This window comes from Hemiscyllium ocellatum, chromosome 33, assembly GCF_020745735.1.
Source record: "Hemiscyllium ocellatum isolate sHemOce1 chromosome 33, sHemOce1.pat.X.cur, whole genome shotgun sequence".
Taxonomy (NCBI): Eukaryota; Metazoa; Chordata; class Chondrichthyes; order Orectolobiformes; family Hemiscylliidae; genus Hemiscyllium; species Hemiscyllium ocellatum.
The window spans coordinates 6,621,348-6,634,366 of NC_083433.1; the positions used below are offsets into that span (position 1 = coordinate 6,621,348).

The 13,019-nt window shown below is 42.7% G+C and overlaps 1 protein-coding gene across 1 annotated transcript; it reads left to right on the forward strand.

The window, feature by feature from the left end:
- The first annotated feature begins 956 nt into the window (after positions 1–956).
- On the forward strand, positions 957–12,239 carry LOC132831188 (ferritin, higher subunit-like). The gene is made up of 6 exons (XM_060849200.1): positions 957–1,058; positions 2,398–2,544; positions 5,096–5,221; positions 11,286–11,432; positions 11,595–11,720; positions 12,093–12,239. The coding sequence occupies exons 1-6, from the start codon at positions 957–959 to the stop codon at positions 12,237–12,239; spliced, it is 795 nt and encodes a 264-aa protein (XP_060705183.1).
- The last annotated feature ends 780 nt before the right edge of the window (positions 12,240–13,019 follow it).

The following is a 13,019-nucleotide window of genomic DNA, read 5'->3' on the forward strand; positions in this document are numbered from 1 at the left end:
TAAATGGGTGAAGGGATAGTTAAAGCATTGTAGAAACAGAGCAAGAGTGACGTGAGAAAAACATTTTTACGCAGAAAGTAGTTAGGCTATGGAACGTGCTTCCTGGAAATGTGCGGAGGCAGGTTCAATTGAAACATTCAAGAGAGCATTGGGACAGTAGCAGTGTGCAGGGATATGGAGAAAAGGCAAGAGATTAGCACATTCGGCCGAACGGCCTCCTTTGACACTGAAATTTCTTTATGTTTACTTGTGGGAATTGGATGTCAGTGGGCTAGCCCAGCATGTATTGCCCATCCTTAGTTGCTCCCTTGAGAAGGTGGGGGTGAGCTGCCTTCTTGAACCGTTGCAGTCCATGTGCTGTAGGTTGACCCACAATGCCCTTAGGGAGGGAATTCCAGGATTTTGACCCAGTGACATTGAAGGGACAGCATATATTTCCAAGCCAGGATGGTGGGTAGCCCAGAGGGAAACCTGTGAGTGGTTTTCCCATGAATCTGTTGCCCTTGTCCTTCTAGATGGTTGTGGATTTGGATGGTGTTGTCTGAGGGTCTTTGGTGAATTTGTGTTGGAATTCTATGATTCTGCGATCTGGAAGAGGGTGGTTTATATGGAATAGAAATGGAAACTAACCAAGGTGTGGTTAAATAGTGGAACAGGTCAGAGGGCTTGAATGGCTTCCTCCTGTTCCCATGGTCCTAAATTGTTAAAAAAAAACCCTGCTTAGTTTTACACTGCGCTGATTGGCTCTGGTTTGTACATAGCTCCCCCCAGTACCTCTCTCTAATTAGTACCTGGATTCACAGGAGATTCCTGATTGGTAATCCCCAATAGCCAGTCATTATTGCTGATAACATTTCCTGTTGGAATGCAGGATTCCCATTGGTATAAATACTAGGCTCCTAAGCAGCTGCTGTTAGCTTGTTGTTTGAGTTTACCTTCTGTTAGTAATTGTGAAGATGGCCTCCCCAGTGTGTCAGAACTACCACAAGGACTGTGAGGATGCTGTTAACAAACAAATCAACCTGGAGCTCTATTCCTCCTATGTTTACCTCTCCATGGTGAGGCTTTTATCTGTTGGATCCAATTTTGAAAATGATTACTATAATGAGTGGCATGGTGGCTCTATGGTTAGCACTGCTGCCTCATAGCACTAGGGTCCCAGGTTCGATTCCAGCCTTGGGAGACTGACTGTCTGTCTGTTGGGTTTCCTCTTGGTGCTCAGGTTTCCTTCCACAGCCCAAAGATGTGTGGGTTAGGTGAATTGGCTATGCTAAATTGATCCTAGTTTTAGGTGTATTAGCCAAAGGGAAATGGGTCTGGGTGGGTTATTCTTCAGAGGGTCAATATAGACTGGTTGGGGTGAAGGGCTGGTTACCACACTGCAGGGAACCTAATCTATTTCACTGCATTCTGAGCAGGTAGTTGTTTGATCAGTGACTTGTAGTCTAGGATGTATTTCTGTAACTCTCTACAGAATAAATCGGCTGAACTAGCAGGCTGACCTCTGCTCTGCAATGACACTATCCTCCTCTGAAATGTTTTTAAACTTCTACCTCATGTGCATTAAGCACAACTATCTTAATGCATACAACTGGTCACCTAACTTTTTTGAAAACTGAATGTAACTGTGTCAACTGTGGGGAAAGCTGTTTTAATTTCTCCTTCCTAAATGAGTATGCTGAAATCTAACCTCCTGCATGAAGAGGTAATTCTAAGAGTTAAATTGCTCTTTATGATTAACTGTCTCTTCCGTTTTCCTGTAGTAAGGGAAGGAAGACCTCCTGATTACTAAATAGACTGCAAGCTGAAAAGTTACAGTAAATCTGGGGTGGTATGGTGGCTCAGTAGTTAGCACTGCTGCCTCCCAGTGCCAGGGACCTGGGCTGGAGTCCCATCCTGGGTGTCTGTTTGGAGTTGACACATTCTCCCTGCGTCTGTGTGGGTTTCCTCCCACAATGCAAAGATATGCAGGTCAGGTGAATTGGCCGTGCTACATTGACCATTGTGTTACCTCTGAGTCAGAAGTAAATGTAGGGTAGGGGACTAGGTCAGGGTGTCTTGCTCTCTGGAGGGTCAGTGTGGATTTGTTGGGTCGAAGGGCCTGTTCCCATGCTGTAGGGAATCTAATAAGAGCTTAAATTGTTTCTGGATTATTAACAGATACCACTTTCTAACCTGACCAGGCAATTGCAGGGAAGGCCTTTGCAACATATTCAAACTTTCTTAAAGCAGTTGATAAGCCAGTAGTTTTAGCTTTACCAAAAAAATGAAGTGCTTTTTTTTATTTTGGTTAACTTTAATTCTAGGCAGAGAATGGGTAATATGCTTAGTGTTTTGGTTTCTGGTGTCTGTTCTAACTTGATTCTTCCCCTCTTTCTACCCCACCCCCAAACCCAGTCCTCTTTCTTTGACCGGGATGATGTTGCCCTGCGTCACTTTGCTGAGTTCTTCAAGGAGCAGTCCCATGAGGAACGGGAACACGCTGAGAAACTGATGGAATTCCAGAATAAACGTGGAGGCCGAGTCCTCCTGCAGGATGTCAAGGTGGAATTTTAAAACCCATTTGAGGGAACAAGGTCTAAGTTTTCCATTTGGAATGGTTATCCATAGAATCCCTATATAGTGTGGAAACAGGCCATTCTGCCCCTCAGAGTCTGTGTGGACTCTAAGTGCATGTCAACCCACCAACCTATAACCCTGCATTTCCCATAGCTAGACCACCGAAGCTGCAAGTATTTAGAGGAGATGTATGCAGACATGTAGCGAGCGTTCATGTTCTCCCCAACTATAGTTGTACAGCACTGAAAGACCCTTTGGTCCAACCAGTCCATTCTGATCAGATATCCCTCAAACCCTTCCTATTCATATACCCATTCAGATGAATTTTAAATGTAGTAGTTGTACCAGCCTCAACCACTTCCTCTAGCAGGTCATTCCATTCATGCATCACCCTCTGCACAAAAATGCTGTCCCTCAGGTCCCTTTTAAATCTTTCCTCTTTCATCTTAAACCTATGCCCTCTAGTTTTGGACTCTCCTACCCTGGGGAAAAGACTTTGGCTATTTACCCTATCTATGCTCCTCAATTTTGTAAATCTAAGGTCACCCCTCAGCCTCCAACACTACAGAGAAAACAGCCCCTCCCTATAGCTCCAATCCTCCAACCCTGGCAACATCCTTGTAAATCCTTTCTGAACCTGTCAAGTTTTACAACATCTTTCCAATAGGAAGGAGACCAGAATTGCACACAATATTCCAATAGTGGCCTAACCAATGTCCCGTACAGACGCAATGTGATCTCCCAACTCCAGTACTCAATACTCTGACCAATAAAGGAAAGCCTACCAAACACCACCTTCCCTATCCTATCTACCTTCAACTTTCAAGGAGCTATGAAGCTGCACTCTAAGATTGTTTTTAGCAACACTCCCAAGGACCTTGCCATTAAATGTATAAATCCTACTAAGATTTGATTTCCCATAATGCAGCACCTCTCATTTATCTGAATTAAACTCCATTTGCCACTCCTCAGCCCATTGGCCCATTTGGTCAAGATCCTGATGTAATCTTTTGTCCACGACCCCTCCAATTTTGGTGTCATCTGCAAATTTACTAACTAGGCCTCCTATGTTCACATCCAAATCATTTCTATAAATGATGAAAAATAATGGACCCAGCACCGATCCCTGTTGCACTCCATGGTCACTGACCTCCAATCTGGAAAAACAACCCTCCACCCTGTCTTCTAACTCCAAGACCATTTTGTATCCAAATGGCTAGTTCTTGTATTCCATGAGATCTAACCTTGCTAACCAGTCTCCCATGGGAAACCTTGTTAATGCTTTATGTCCATATAGATCACATCTACCACTTGCCTTCATCAATCCTTTGTTAGTAATTCAAACACACAAATCATCATCTCCCAAGAGTGGAGTTGAATCTGGGTCTCTAGTGATAAGGCAGCATTACTAACAGCTGTGCTAACCTATTATATTACTGCTACATGTATTTGCGAGTGCATTCACTTTAAAACTTGGGGTTTTTAATTCAAATTAATCACTTTTTTGACTCCTGAGGGAGTGGATCTAATGGACACAATTTGTCAGGATGCAGAATGTTTCTTCTGCACAACATAACCAAGCTCCAAGGGTTTAGTTGAAGAAACCAGGTGTGGAAAACATGGTATCTACCTGAATGGATAGGATAGCATTAAAGATTTCACCAGGGGCTCTTTAATGGGGAAATTGGATTGGAATTTGTATGGCTTAATTGGACTGATTAGTGGAAATAGTACACATCATCCTGGTGATAAAAACACAGGTCCAGATGTTTCCAATGGTCTGGGCCATTCACTTTAGTGTAGATGGGAGTTGTACATGTGAATCCTTACTTCAGTAGGAACTATTTGGGTTGTGGAATATTTTACACCAGTCATCCCTCAGTCTCATTTAAATATGAATTGTGGTTCTAATCAAAGTAAGCAAGTTACTTTGCTGACATTAAAGCAATAAATGTCACCTAACTCTACATGTGAGCTATACCTGTCAATCTCCTTACTCTGGGTGAAAAGTGAGGACTGCAGATCAACACAAGATTGTGGTGTTGGAAAAGTACAGGATTACTGATTTAAAGAGCTTTTGCTCAAAATATTGATTCTCCTCCCCCCTGATACCACCTGACCTGCTGTGCTTTTCCAGCACCACAATCTCCTAATGCTGACTGCTCCAACTCCTGAATTTCCTATTTCTGAACCCAACTTTTCCAACCCACCCTGACTTGCTGCCCACATTATGAGGCATTCTAATTAACATCACACTTACTTACTGTCAAATGAAGTACACAATGTATGTGTAGACCTTCAAATGTCAGGACATGGTAGGTGACTGCTGTAAGACACCACTTCCACATTTGAAGGGGCCTGATCAAACCCTGAATCTTCCCTCATTGATATTAAAGATTTAAAAGTGGTAGTCTGAGAATACAATGTTTCTGCCTTTGCCATTTGCTTTTAAAAGGCAGTTTTTTTTTAGTTCTAGTTATAATATCCATGGGAGTTTTTATTTTATAGACTAATAAACTTTGTTCCCTCCCTCCAGAAGCCAGAGCAGGATGAGTGGGGCAATGGTCTGGAGGCAATGCAGAGAGCTCTGCAGATGGAGAAGGATGTGAACCAGAGTCTGCTGGATCTGCACAAACTCTCCTCTGGCCACACTGACCCTCATGTGAGTTTCTCATGTCATGCATTATCAGCTGAAGGTGATATGGAGTTGGTCCTTAAGGTTAAATGTAACTATTTGCACTGACATAGTGCAGAGATCTATGTTGTTTTGAATAAAGTATGCTCCCTCATTTTCCCTTCCAGCTGTGTGACTTCCTGGAGAGGCACTACTTGGATGAGCAAGTGAAGATGATCAAGAAGCTGGGAGATCACATCACCAACCTGAAGAGACTGGGAGCCCCTGAGAATGGCCTGGGAGAGTACCTGTTTGACAGGCTCACCCTGAGCTGAGTGGGATTCTGGAATATTTTTCTCTAAAATCCAATACTGCTTCTCTTCTACTGGATATAGAAATAAACAATTTATCATTTAATCAATATTTCTAGTTTTATAACCATAGCCAACACTTTGAACTGAATGAATTAATTTGCCTAACTGACCTGACCATGACTGTTCTGCCCAATGTCTGAGGATTGGTTACTGTTTGTCCATGTCCCACAAGTTAGCTGTAAGGAGTGAACCTTTTTATGGTAGCCAAATTCCTTGGAACAGATGGATAGGAATGTCAAGAGGGAGGGAAGAATAAACTCCATTCAGGGTAAATGAGTGGACACACCTTTAGCTCAGTATTGAGGGGAGTTAGTTGTTTTGAAGTGCTGTCATGAAGAACAGTTTCTTCCAAATAAAAGGAACCTGCAGACTTTATTTCTGTAGTAGAGATGGGCTTTCTGATGCAGATCTAGTGCGTGTGCTTAAGCTCAATGGTACTGTTTGGTGTCCATGTCAAAACCAAGTGATTGTCAATGACATGTCACTGCAGTTGATCAGGGCCTCAGCTAGATGTTCTAAAATTGGACTACTGTCCATTTTTGACTTTTGCAGTAAATACTACTTAAACTTCATGTTAGAGGGCCACTAGTTTCTATCTCTGATTTTCTGAAAGTAATAACCTTTTTTTTGGGGGGTGGGGAGGAGAAGGCCAGGCTTGTATAAAATCAAGTATAGAGGGTGAAATGTCTAGAAGGATATGTTTCTGAATAGAACTTTTTTAATAGTGTAGATTCCTGAAAGGCTGTTTCACTTGTGTTGACTAACCCAAAGCTAGGTCATTGAGGTAAGAAAGACCCTCTGAAAATGTCATAGTGACAGTTTGTCAACCAACGCTGTTTTTGATAGATGCAAAGGTAGTCACTGCCACTGTCCTTCTTTTAAAGCTGAAGGGATAAGAGGGTGAGGGCCTGACTGGGGAAATTGAGATTGCAACTTTTGAGCAGTGGTGGAGCAAGCTTAAATGGGGTTTTAGCATATGTAGTCTGTATGGGTTTTCTCCCACAATCCAAAGCTGTGCAGGTGAGGTGAATTGGCTAATGCTAAATTGCTAATACTGTCAGGGATGTGTAGGTTAGATGCATTAGCTAGGGGAAATGCCAAGTAATGGGTTTGGATAGGATACTCCTCAGGGTCAGTGTGGACTTGTTGGGTCAAAGTGCCTGTGTCCACTCTGTAGGGAATCTAATGGAGTGTCATAAATTTGACAAGGGAGACTGACACTCCTATAATCCTGTTTCTCCTTATTCTGTGAGGATCTACTTCAGACTCCTGTCAGGACAGAGGGGATACAAGGTGTGAGATTTATTAAGATTGTCATGAAAGGATCCCATTTTGGGGAGTGCTGTATTTACACTAGCACTTTACTTGTCTTTGGACAGGCTGACATGCAATAAACAGCAAATCTAGTCACTAAAGTCTTCACTTTAAATTTGAGGAAATGCAGGAATATTTGTAATTAGCCAAACCATGCGCACATTCCACATATAACATCTTACCTTACAATGTATTGCTGGTTACACATTCACTGTAGACTTTCTGAAAGACAGTCAGTCCCTTTCAGGTTTGGGATCAATGTATGAATGCTGTTATTGGGGCTGGTTTGGGAATCCTGAAGAGTTTCTTTGGTTAAATGGAATCAATTTAGGTAAAGGGGCAGTAGAAAGAGATCTGGGTGTTCTTGTACACCAGTCAATGAAGGTAAGCATGCAGGTACAGCAGGTAGTGAAGAAGGCTAATAGCATGCTGCCCTTCATAACAAGAGGGATTGAGTATAGAAACAAAGGTTTGTCTGCAGCTGTACAAGGCCCTGGTGAGATCACCCCTGGAGTATTGTATGCAGTTCTGGTCTCCAAATTTGAAGAAAGACATTCTGGCTATTGAGGGAGTGCAGTGTAGGTTCAGGAGGACAATTCCTGGAATGGTGGGACTACCTTACGCTGAAAGACTGGAGTGACTGAGCTTGTATACCCTTGAGTTTAGAAGACAGAGGGGATCTGATTGTCTATTGTTAACTGGAGTCTAACTCTGCTTGATGTTGGTGAGGTACTGGTTCTGGAAGGGTTAAAGTTGGGTTGCAATAAACCCCACCCAATGTGATGATTTCAGAAGGAGGAAATCAGGAAAGCTGAAGATCAGGAAGCTCTAAAGAAAGTCCAAGGAAACCAACACCTTACATAATGAGTAAGGCTGTTACACAAGATTATTAGGAATTGGTTCAGAGATGGGAGCTGGGAGTAGGTTGTGTACTCCAATGGGCAGGAGGGGATTAGTCATCTCTCCTCCAGGAATCTCAGCCTTTCATTATACTGTATTTCTAAATGACACCAATGAAGAAATAGAGATACATATCCATGTTTCCTAATGAGGTGAGCTAGTAAATATCACTGACAGAATTGTCATGATGCAGAAGAAGGCCATTCTGCCCATCACATTTGCACCAGCTCTCTGAGCATTTAACCTTCTCCTGCCCTTTCCCTGTCACCTGGCCTGTTGTTCCTGTTTAATTGCCCAGTGCTCTCTTGAACACTTCTGTGGATCCTGCCTCTGCCACACTGAAGCAGAGGACACTAATATAGCGAGTGGACAATATTGATCAATAGAATTTAATCTGAGGAAGACCAAGACGGAGAAATCAGAGTGGTTTGGAAGTGGAGGAGCTAGGTGAGAAACAGGCACAGAGAGAGTTGGGGACCTGTGTGCAGAAACTATTAAAACTTGCGGAGAGCAAAAGAGATGATTTTAAAATGCTAATTGCATTAGTCTTCATTGCAAGGCAGCATAGAAGCAGGCCATTCAACCCATCAATCCTCTGAAGAGCATGATTAGATTACTTACAGTGTAGAAACAGGCCCTTCGGCCCAACAATTCAACACCAACCCTCCGAAGAGTAACCCACCCAGACTCGTTTCCCTCTGGCTCATGCACCCAACACAATGGGCAATTTCCCATGGCTAATTCACCTAACCTGCACGTTTTTGGACTGTGGGAGGAAACCCACGCAGACACAGGGAGAATGTGCAAACTCCACACAGACAGTTGCCTGAGGTGGGAATTGAACCCGGGTCTCTGATGCTGGAGGCAGCAGTGCTAACCACTGTGCCACCGTGTCACCCTTTGTGCCACCGTGCCACCCTTAACTATCCTCGCCCTTAACGCATCCTCAACCAATCCACCTAACATGCACATCTTTGGACTGTGGGAGGAAACCAGGGCACCTGGAGGGGACCCATGTAGGCATGTGGAGAACTTGCAAACCTTACACACTGTTGCCCGAGGGTGGAATCGAACCTGGTCCCTGTGAGACAGCAGTGCTAACCACTGAGCCACAGTATCACCCATGAAGGTTGTGTTACAGTTGTGGAAAGTGCTGGGCAAACCTCATCTGCAAAATTGTATTCAGTATTGATACATTGACCTTGGAGCATGCTTTTAAAATTGATTTCATGGAAGAGTATGTCGCTTGGAAGGCTAATCCCTGCTAACTAAAAGATTTCTGACCATCTCAGAGGCAAGTCAAGAATGAACAACATTGCTGTGGGTCTGTAGTCACAGATAGGCCAGAGCAGATTTCTTTCGCTAAGGGATATCACTGAACCAGATGAATTTCTATGACAAATAACAATTGTTCTCATGAGCACCATCACTGAGACTTGCTTTGTATTCCAGATTAATTAAGTGAAATCAAATTCTACCCAGCTGCCATGGTGGGATTTGAGCTCATGTCCTCATGGTGTTAATCTGAGCCTCTCAGTGACTGGCTCAGTGACAATACCATCATCCCCCTACAGTGTAGATTCACCGGAATGATACCAGGGCTGAAAGGCTTAAATTGTGAGGACACTTTGCAAACAGTGGGCTTGAGTATCGAAGATTAACGGGTGACTATACTCGAGGTTTGGAAAATAACGAATGGGTTTGAGGAGTCAGATGGAGAGAAATTATTGCACCGTGACCCAAGGAGAAGAATGCTATAATGATCATGTGACCATTCAGAGCAGTTGCTAGGAATCATCGCCTCATGAAAAAGGACTCTCTTTCCCAGAAACATTGGGAGCAAATAATCTGTTCAGATCTGAGATAGTTAGGTGCTTGTTGGTTAATGGTGTGAAGGGAATGCAGGACCAATGTGGACAGGGGCAGGAAGCAACAGACCAGCCATGATATCATTAAATGGCAGCACAGGCTGACAGAGTCAAACATCCTCCTCCTGTTCCTCAGTGACAATCACTGAATGATTCAAATCTGCTTCCATTTCAAAGCTCTGATTGGCCCCAGTGATCTCACCTCACCCCTATGCCCTTCATTGGTTCCTGGAGTCATGGAGATTCCTGATTGTGTCAGGGATTGTCAATCATCATTGGTGCTGCCACTCCCTGGCTGAGTGCAGGGTGTCCCAGGAGGATAAATACAAGAGCTCAGGGAGTGAGGCTTATTTCTAGAGTTGTCTAGGTGATAGTGCACAGGAATAGTGAAGATGGCTTCCCAAGTGTGTCAGAACTACCACAAGGACTGTGAGGATGCTGTTAACAAGCAGATCAACCTGGAGCTCTATTCCTCCTATGTTTACCTCTCCATGGTGAGGCTTGTGGACTTGATGGCCCATTCTTTCTCCCCACCCTGCCACAAGCAACTGGGGATGGACAATATGGCAGCAATCATTTTTTTAATCTAACTTTGGATTGGTAGAATTTCTTTCAATCAAAAGTGTTGACTTTTGAATATCTTTTTCCTCTACTAATCACTTATCCACTCCAAGTGATTTAATGCTAAGTGTTTTTGGTTGCCTTGTTAATTGACTGACTTGTCTATATTCTAAATGTGGTTTTATTCCAAGTTTTATATTGGAATTAAATCCAAGGTTCACTCCAGTCTCTTGGAAGATTGCTTTTCATGATGTGTAAACCTACTTTTTTTTTTATTCAACTTTGACTCCTATCAATTGGGTGATTTAATTTAATGAAATACTAACTATTTGAGCCCTCTTTCTGTTTCTAAAAGAATAAAATCCTCTTGTGTTGGTCTTCATCCTGGCTTCCAAGACAACATCTTGCAATATTACTTCAATGTGAAAAGATCTTTCTCTTGACTGACTAATGGTTTTTGTGACAGGGTCTCTAATGATTTGTGATTTGGATTAAGTATCCTAATTTTAGGCTCCCTGTTATTTCAGGGCTTCCTGAAATGGGGATTGGGATTTTAATTTTCCCTCCAATGAGGAAATAATGGCTATTGAGGTGATGGGTATAAGCTAGCTCCCATTCCTAGTGCACTCAGTGCTGAGGGCTTGCCCATTTCCCCACATCAAAATAAGACTCACAGTTGGAGACTTTTTATTTTAATAGGGATAAATGATCTCCTTAGTGAATGGATGACAAGGTCATATGACCAACTTTAGTAAGACATGTTCACTTGGTTTGTATTCTACAAGTTTTCTCTGGATAACCAGTAACTGCTGAATAATCTTCCTTTTTAAATAGTCAATGACAAACTCCTACCTTGTAATTTTGCATCTTGATCTAAGCTTCTCTTTTTAGTCTCTTGAAAAAGACCACTTTTATATTAAACTCAGATCTCTAGTTCTGAACACTTACCTTCCTCAATATATTCCTATTTCCTCTGTACCATTTATGTATTTCATTTTTTTTAAGCTGAAAACCAGCCAGACAAGGTCTTAGTGCGGTTCTCAGTGGGTGAGATCTAGAGCTTCCCTGACTCTGCCCTCTTCTCTCCTTCCCCAGTCCTCTTACTTTGACCGGGATGATGTTGCCCTGCGTCACTTTGCTGAGTTCTTCAAGGAGCAGTCCCATGAGGAACGGGAACACACTGAGAAACTGATGGAATTCCAGAATAAACGTGGAGGCCGAGTCCTCCTGCAGGATGTCAAGGTTGGTCTATCATCCTACATCACTAAACAGTTTATAACATAAATTCCTTTGGTGTAATGCTATATGGCACACGTTACCTTTCACTTATTTCCATTGCACTTCAGTTCCCTTTTCACATTGAATGAAGCATGTGCCTTTTTTCTCCACCCCACCCCCCTCCAGAAGCCAGAGCAGGATGAGTGGGGCAATGGTCTGGAGGCAATGCAGAGAGCTCTGCAGATGGAGAAGGATGTGAACCAGAGTCTGCTGGATCTGCACAAACTCTCCTCTGGCCACACTGACCCTCATGTGAGTTGCTGATGGCTGAATTGTCAGTGGTGTTGAAGGTGATATTGGAATCTGCCCTGCACTCCATGTTGGTCTAGGGCTGTGTAGGCTTGTTTTGGAGTAAATGCCATTTGTTAACTGTTAACAATCTGATTCATGTTGGTGTTTTGAGTTTGTTGTGAATAACTATGGGATTTATTCCTAGTTAAATGGAATTAGCTTGACACTTGCATGCAAGTTTAGTTTACTCTGCCTTTAGCATAGCTAAGGAGGCAGTTTTAGCCTGTTATTGTAGATAGCCAGCTGTTGTACCCATAACCAGCAGAAACTAAAATTAAAACTAATTCAATCGTGTCTGTCTGAAATAAATACTCTAACACCCTCTCCTTCTAGCTGTGTGACTTCCTGGAGAGGCACTACTTGGATGAGCAAGTGAAGATGATCAAGAAGCTGGGAGATCACATCACCAACCTGAAGAGACTGGGAGCCCCTGAGAATGGCCTGGGAGAGTACCTGTTTGACAGGCTCACCCTGAGCTGAGTGGGATTTGGAACACTAGTGCTGACCATAAAGTTGAAGTGTAAACTGTTCTGCTTTTGTCTTGCTGGATATGGAAATAAATATCTGAAACACTTATGGCTGTGTAGTTCAGTACCTGGCAAAGGATCCAGGATTGCTAGCTGTATAAATTGCATTTGTGGAATCTTTAACAGCTTTTGGTCTTCCTGACCTAACACTTTGTTTCCTGTGATCATGTTAGTGGGGAAAAATGATCAATTCTACAATTGTTGATCTCAAATGTTTGTAGCATCAGTGGGTTTTTTAATATTGCAATGGGATGTTTTTAGGATCATGGTCTAAATCAACCTGGGTTAACATACAATGTTATGAAACACATTACTGAGCTAAGCATGGAGTTAGAGGATGGAACTCCTTTTTACTCCTGCTAAGAAAAAGCTACTGGGACACTTTCTGCAAAACATTCCCAGGACAGGTACAACATAAGGCTGGATAAAAGTAGAGTTGCCTTAATTGAAGGCAAAGCCACTGTTGCTTTACCTTTGTAGGGATAGAACTAAGGTTTTTTTTTCCTTATCAGCCTCTCCCAGAACCGGGTTAGATAGAATGTAATCCCTCTCTGCTATCCTCACCAAACGCTTTTTTTGATTGGCAGCTTGAGGAATTGAAAGTGTCAAATGATTTGAGGTAGACTCTTCATAGAGGTGAAAGGGCAACAGAAGTAGGTGGGCTAAAGTCAGTGTTTTGAGTTCACAGGAACCAGAAACTTAATAATTCCACAATTCTACTGGATTATTGAAA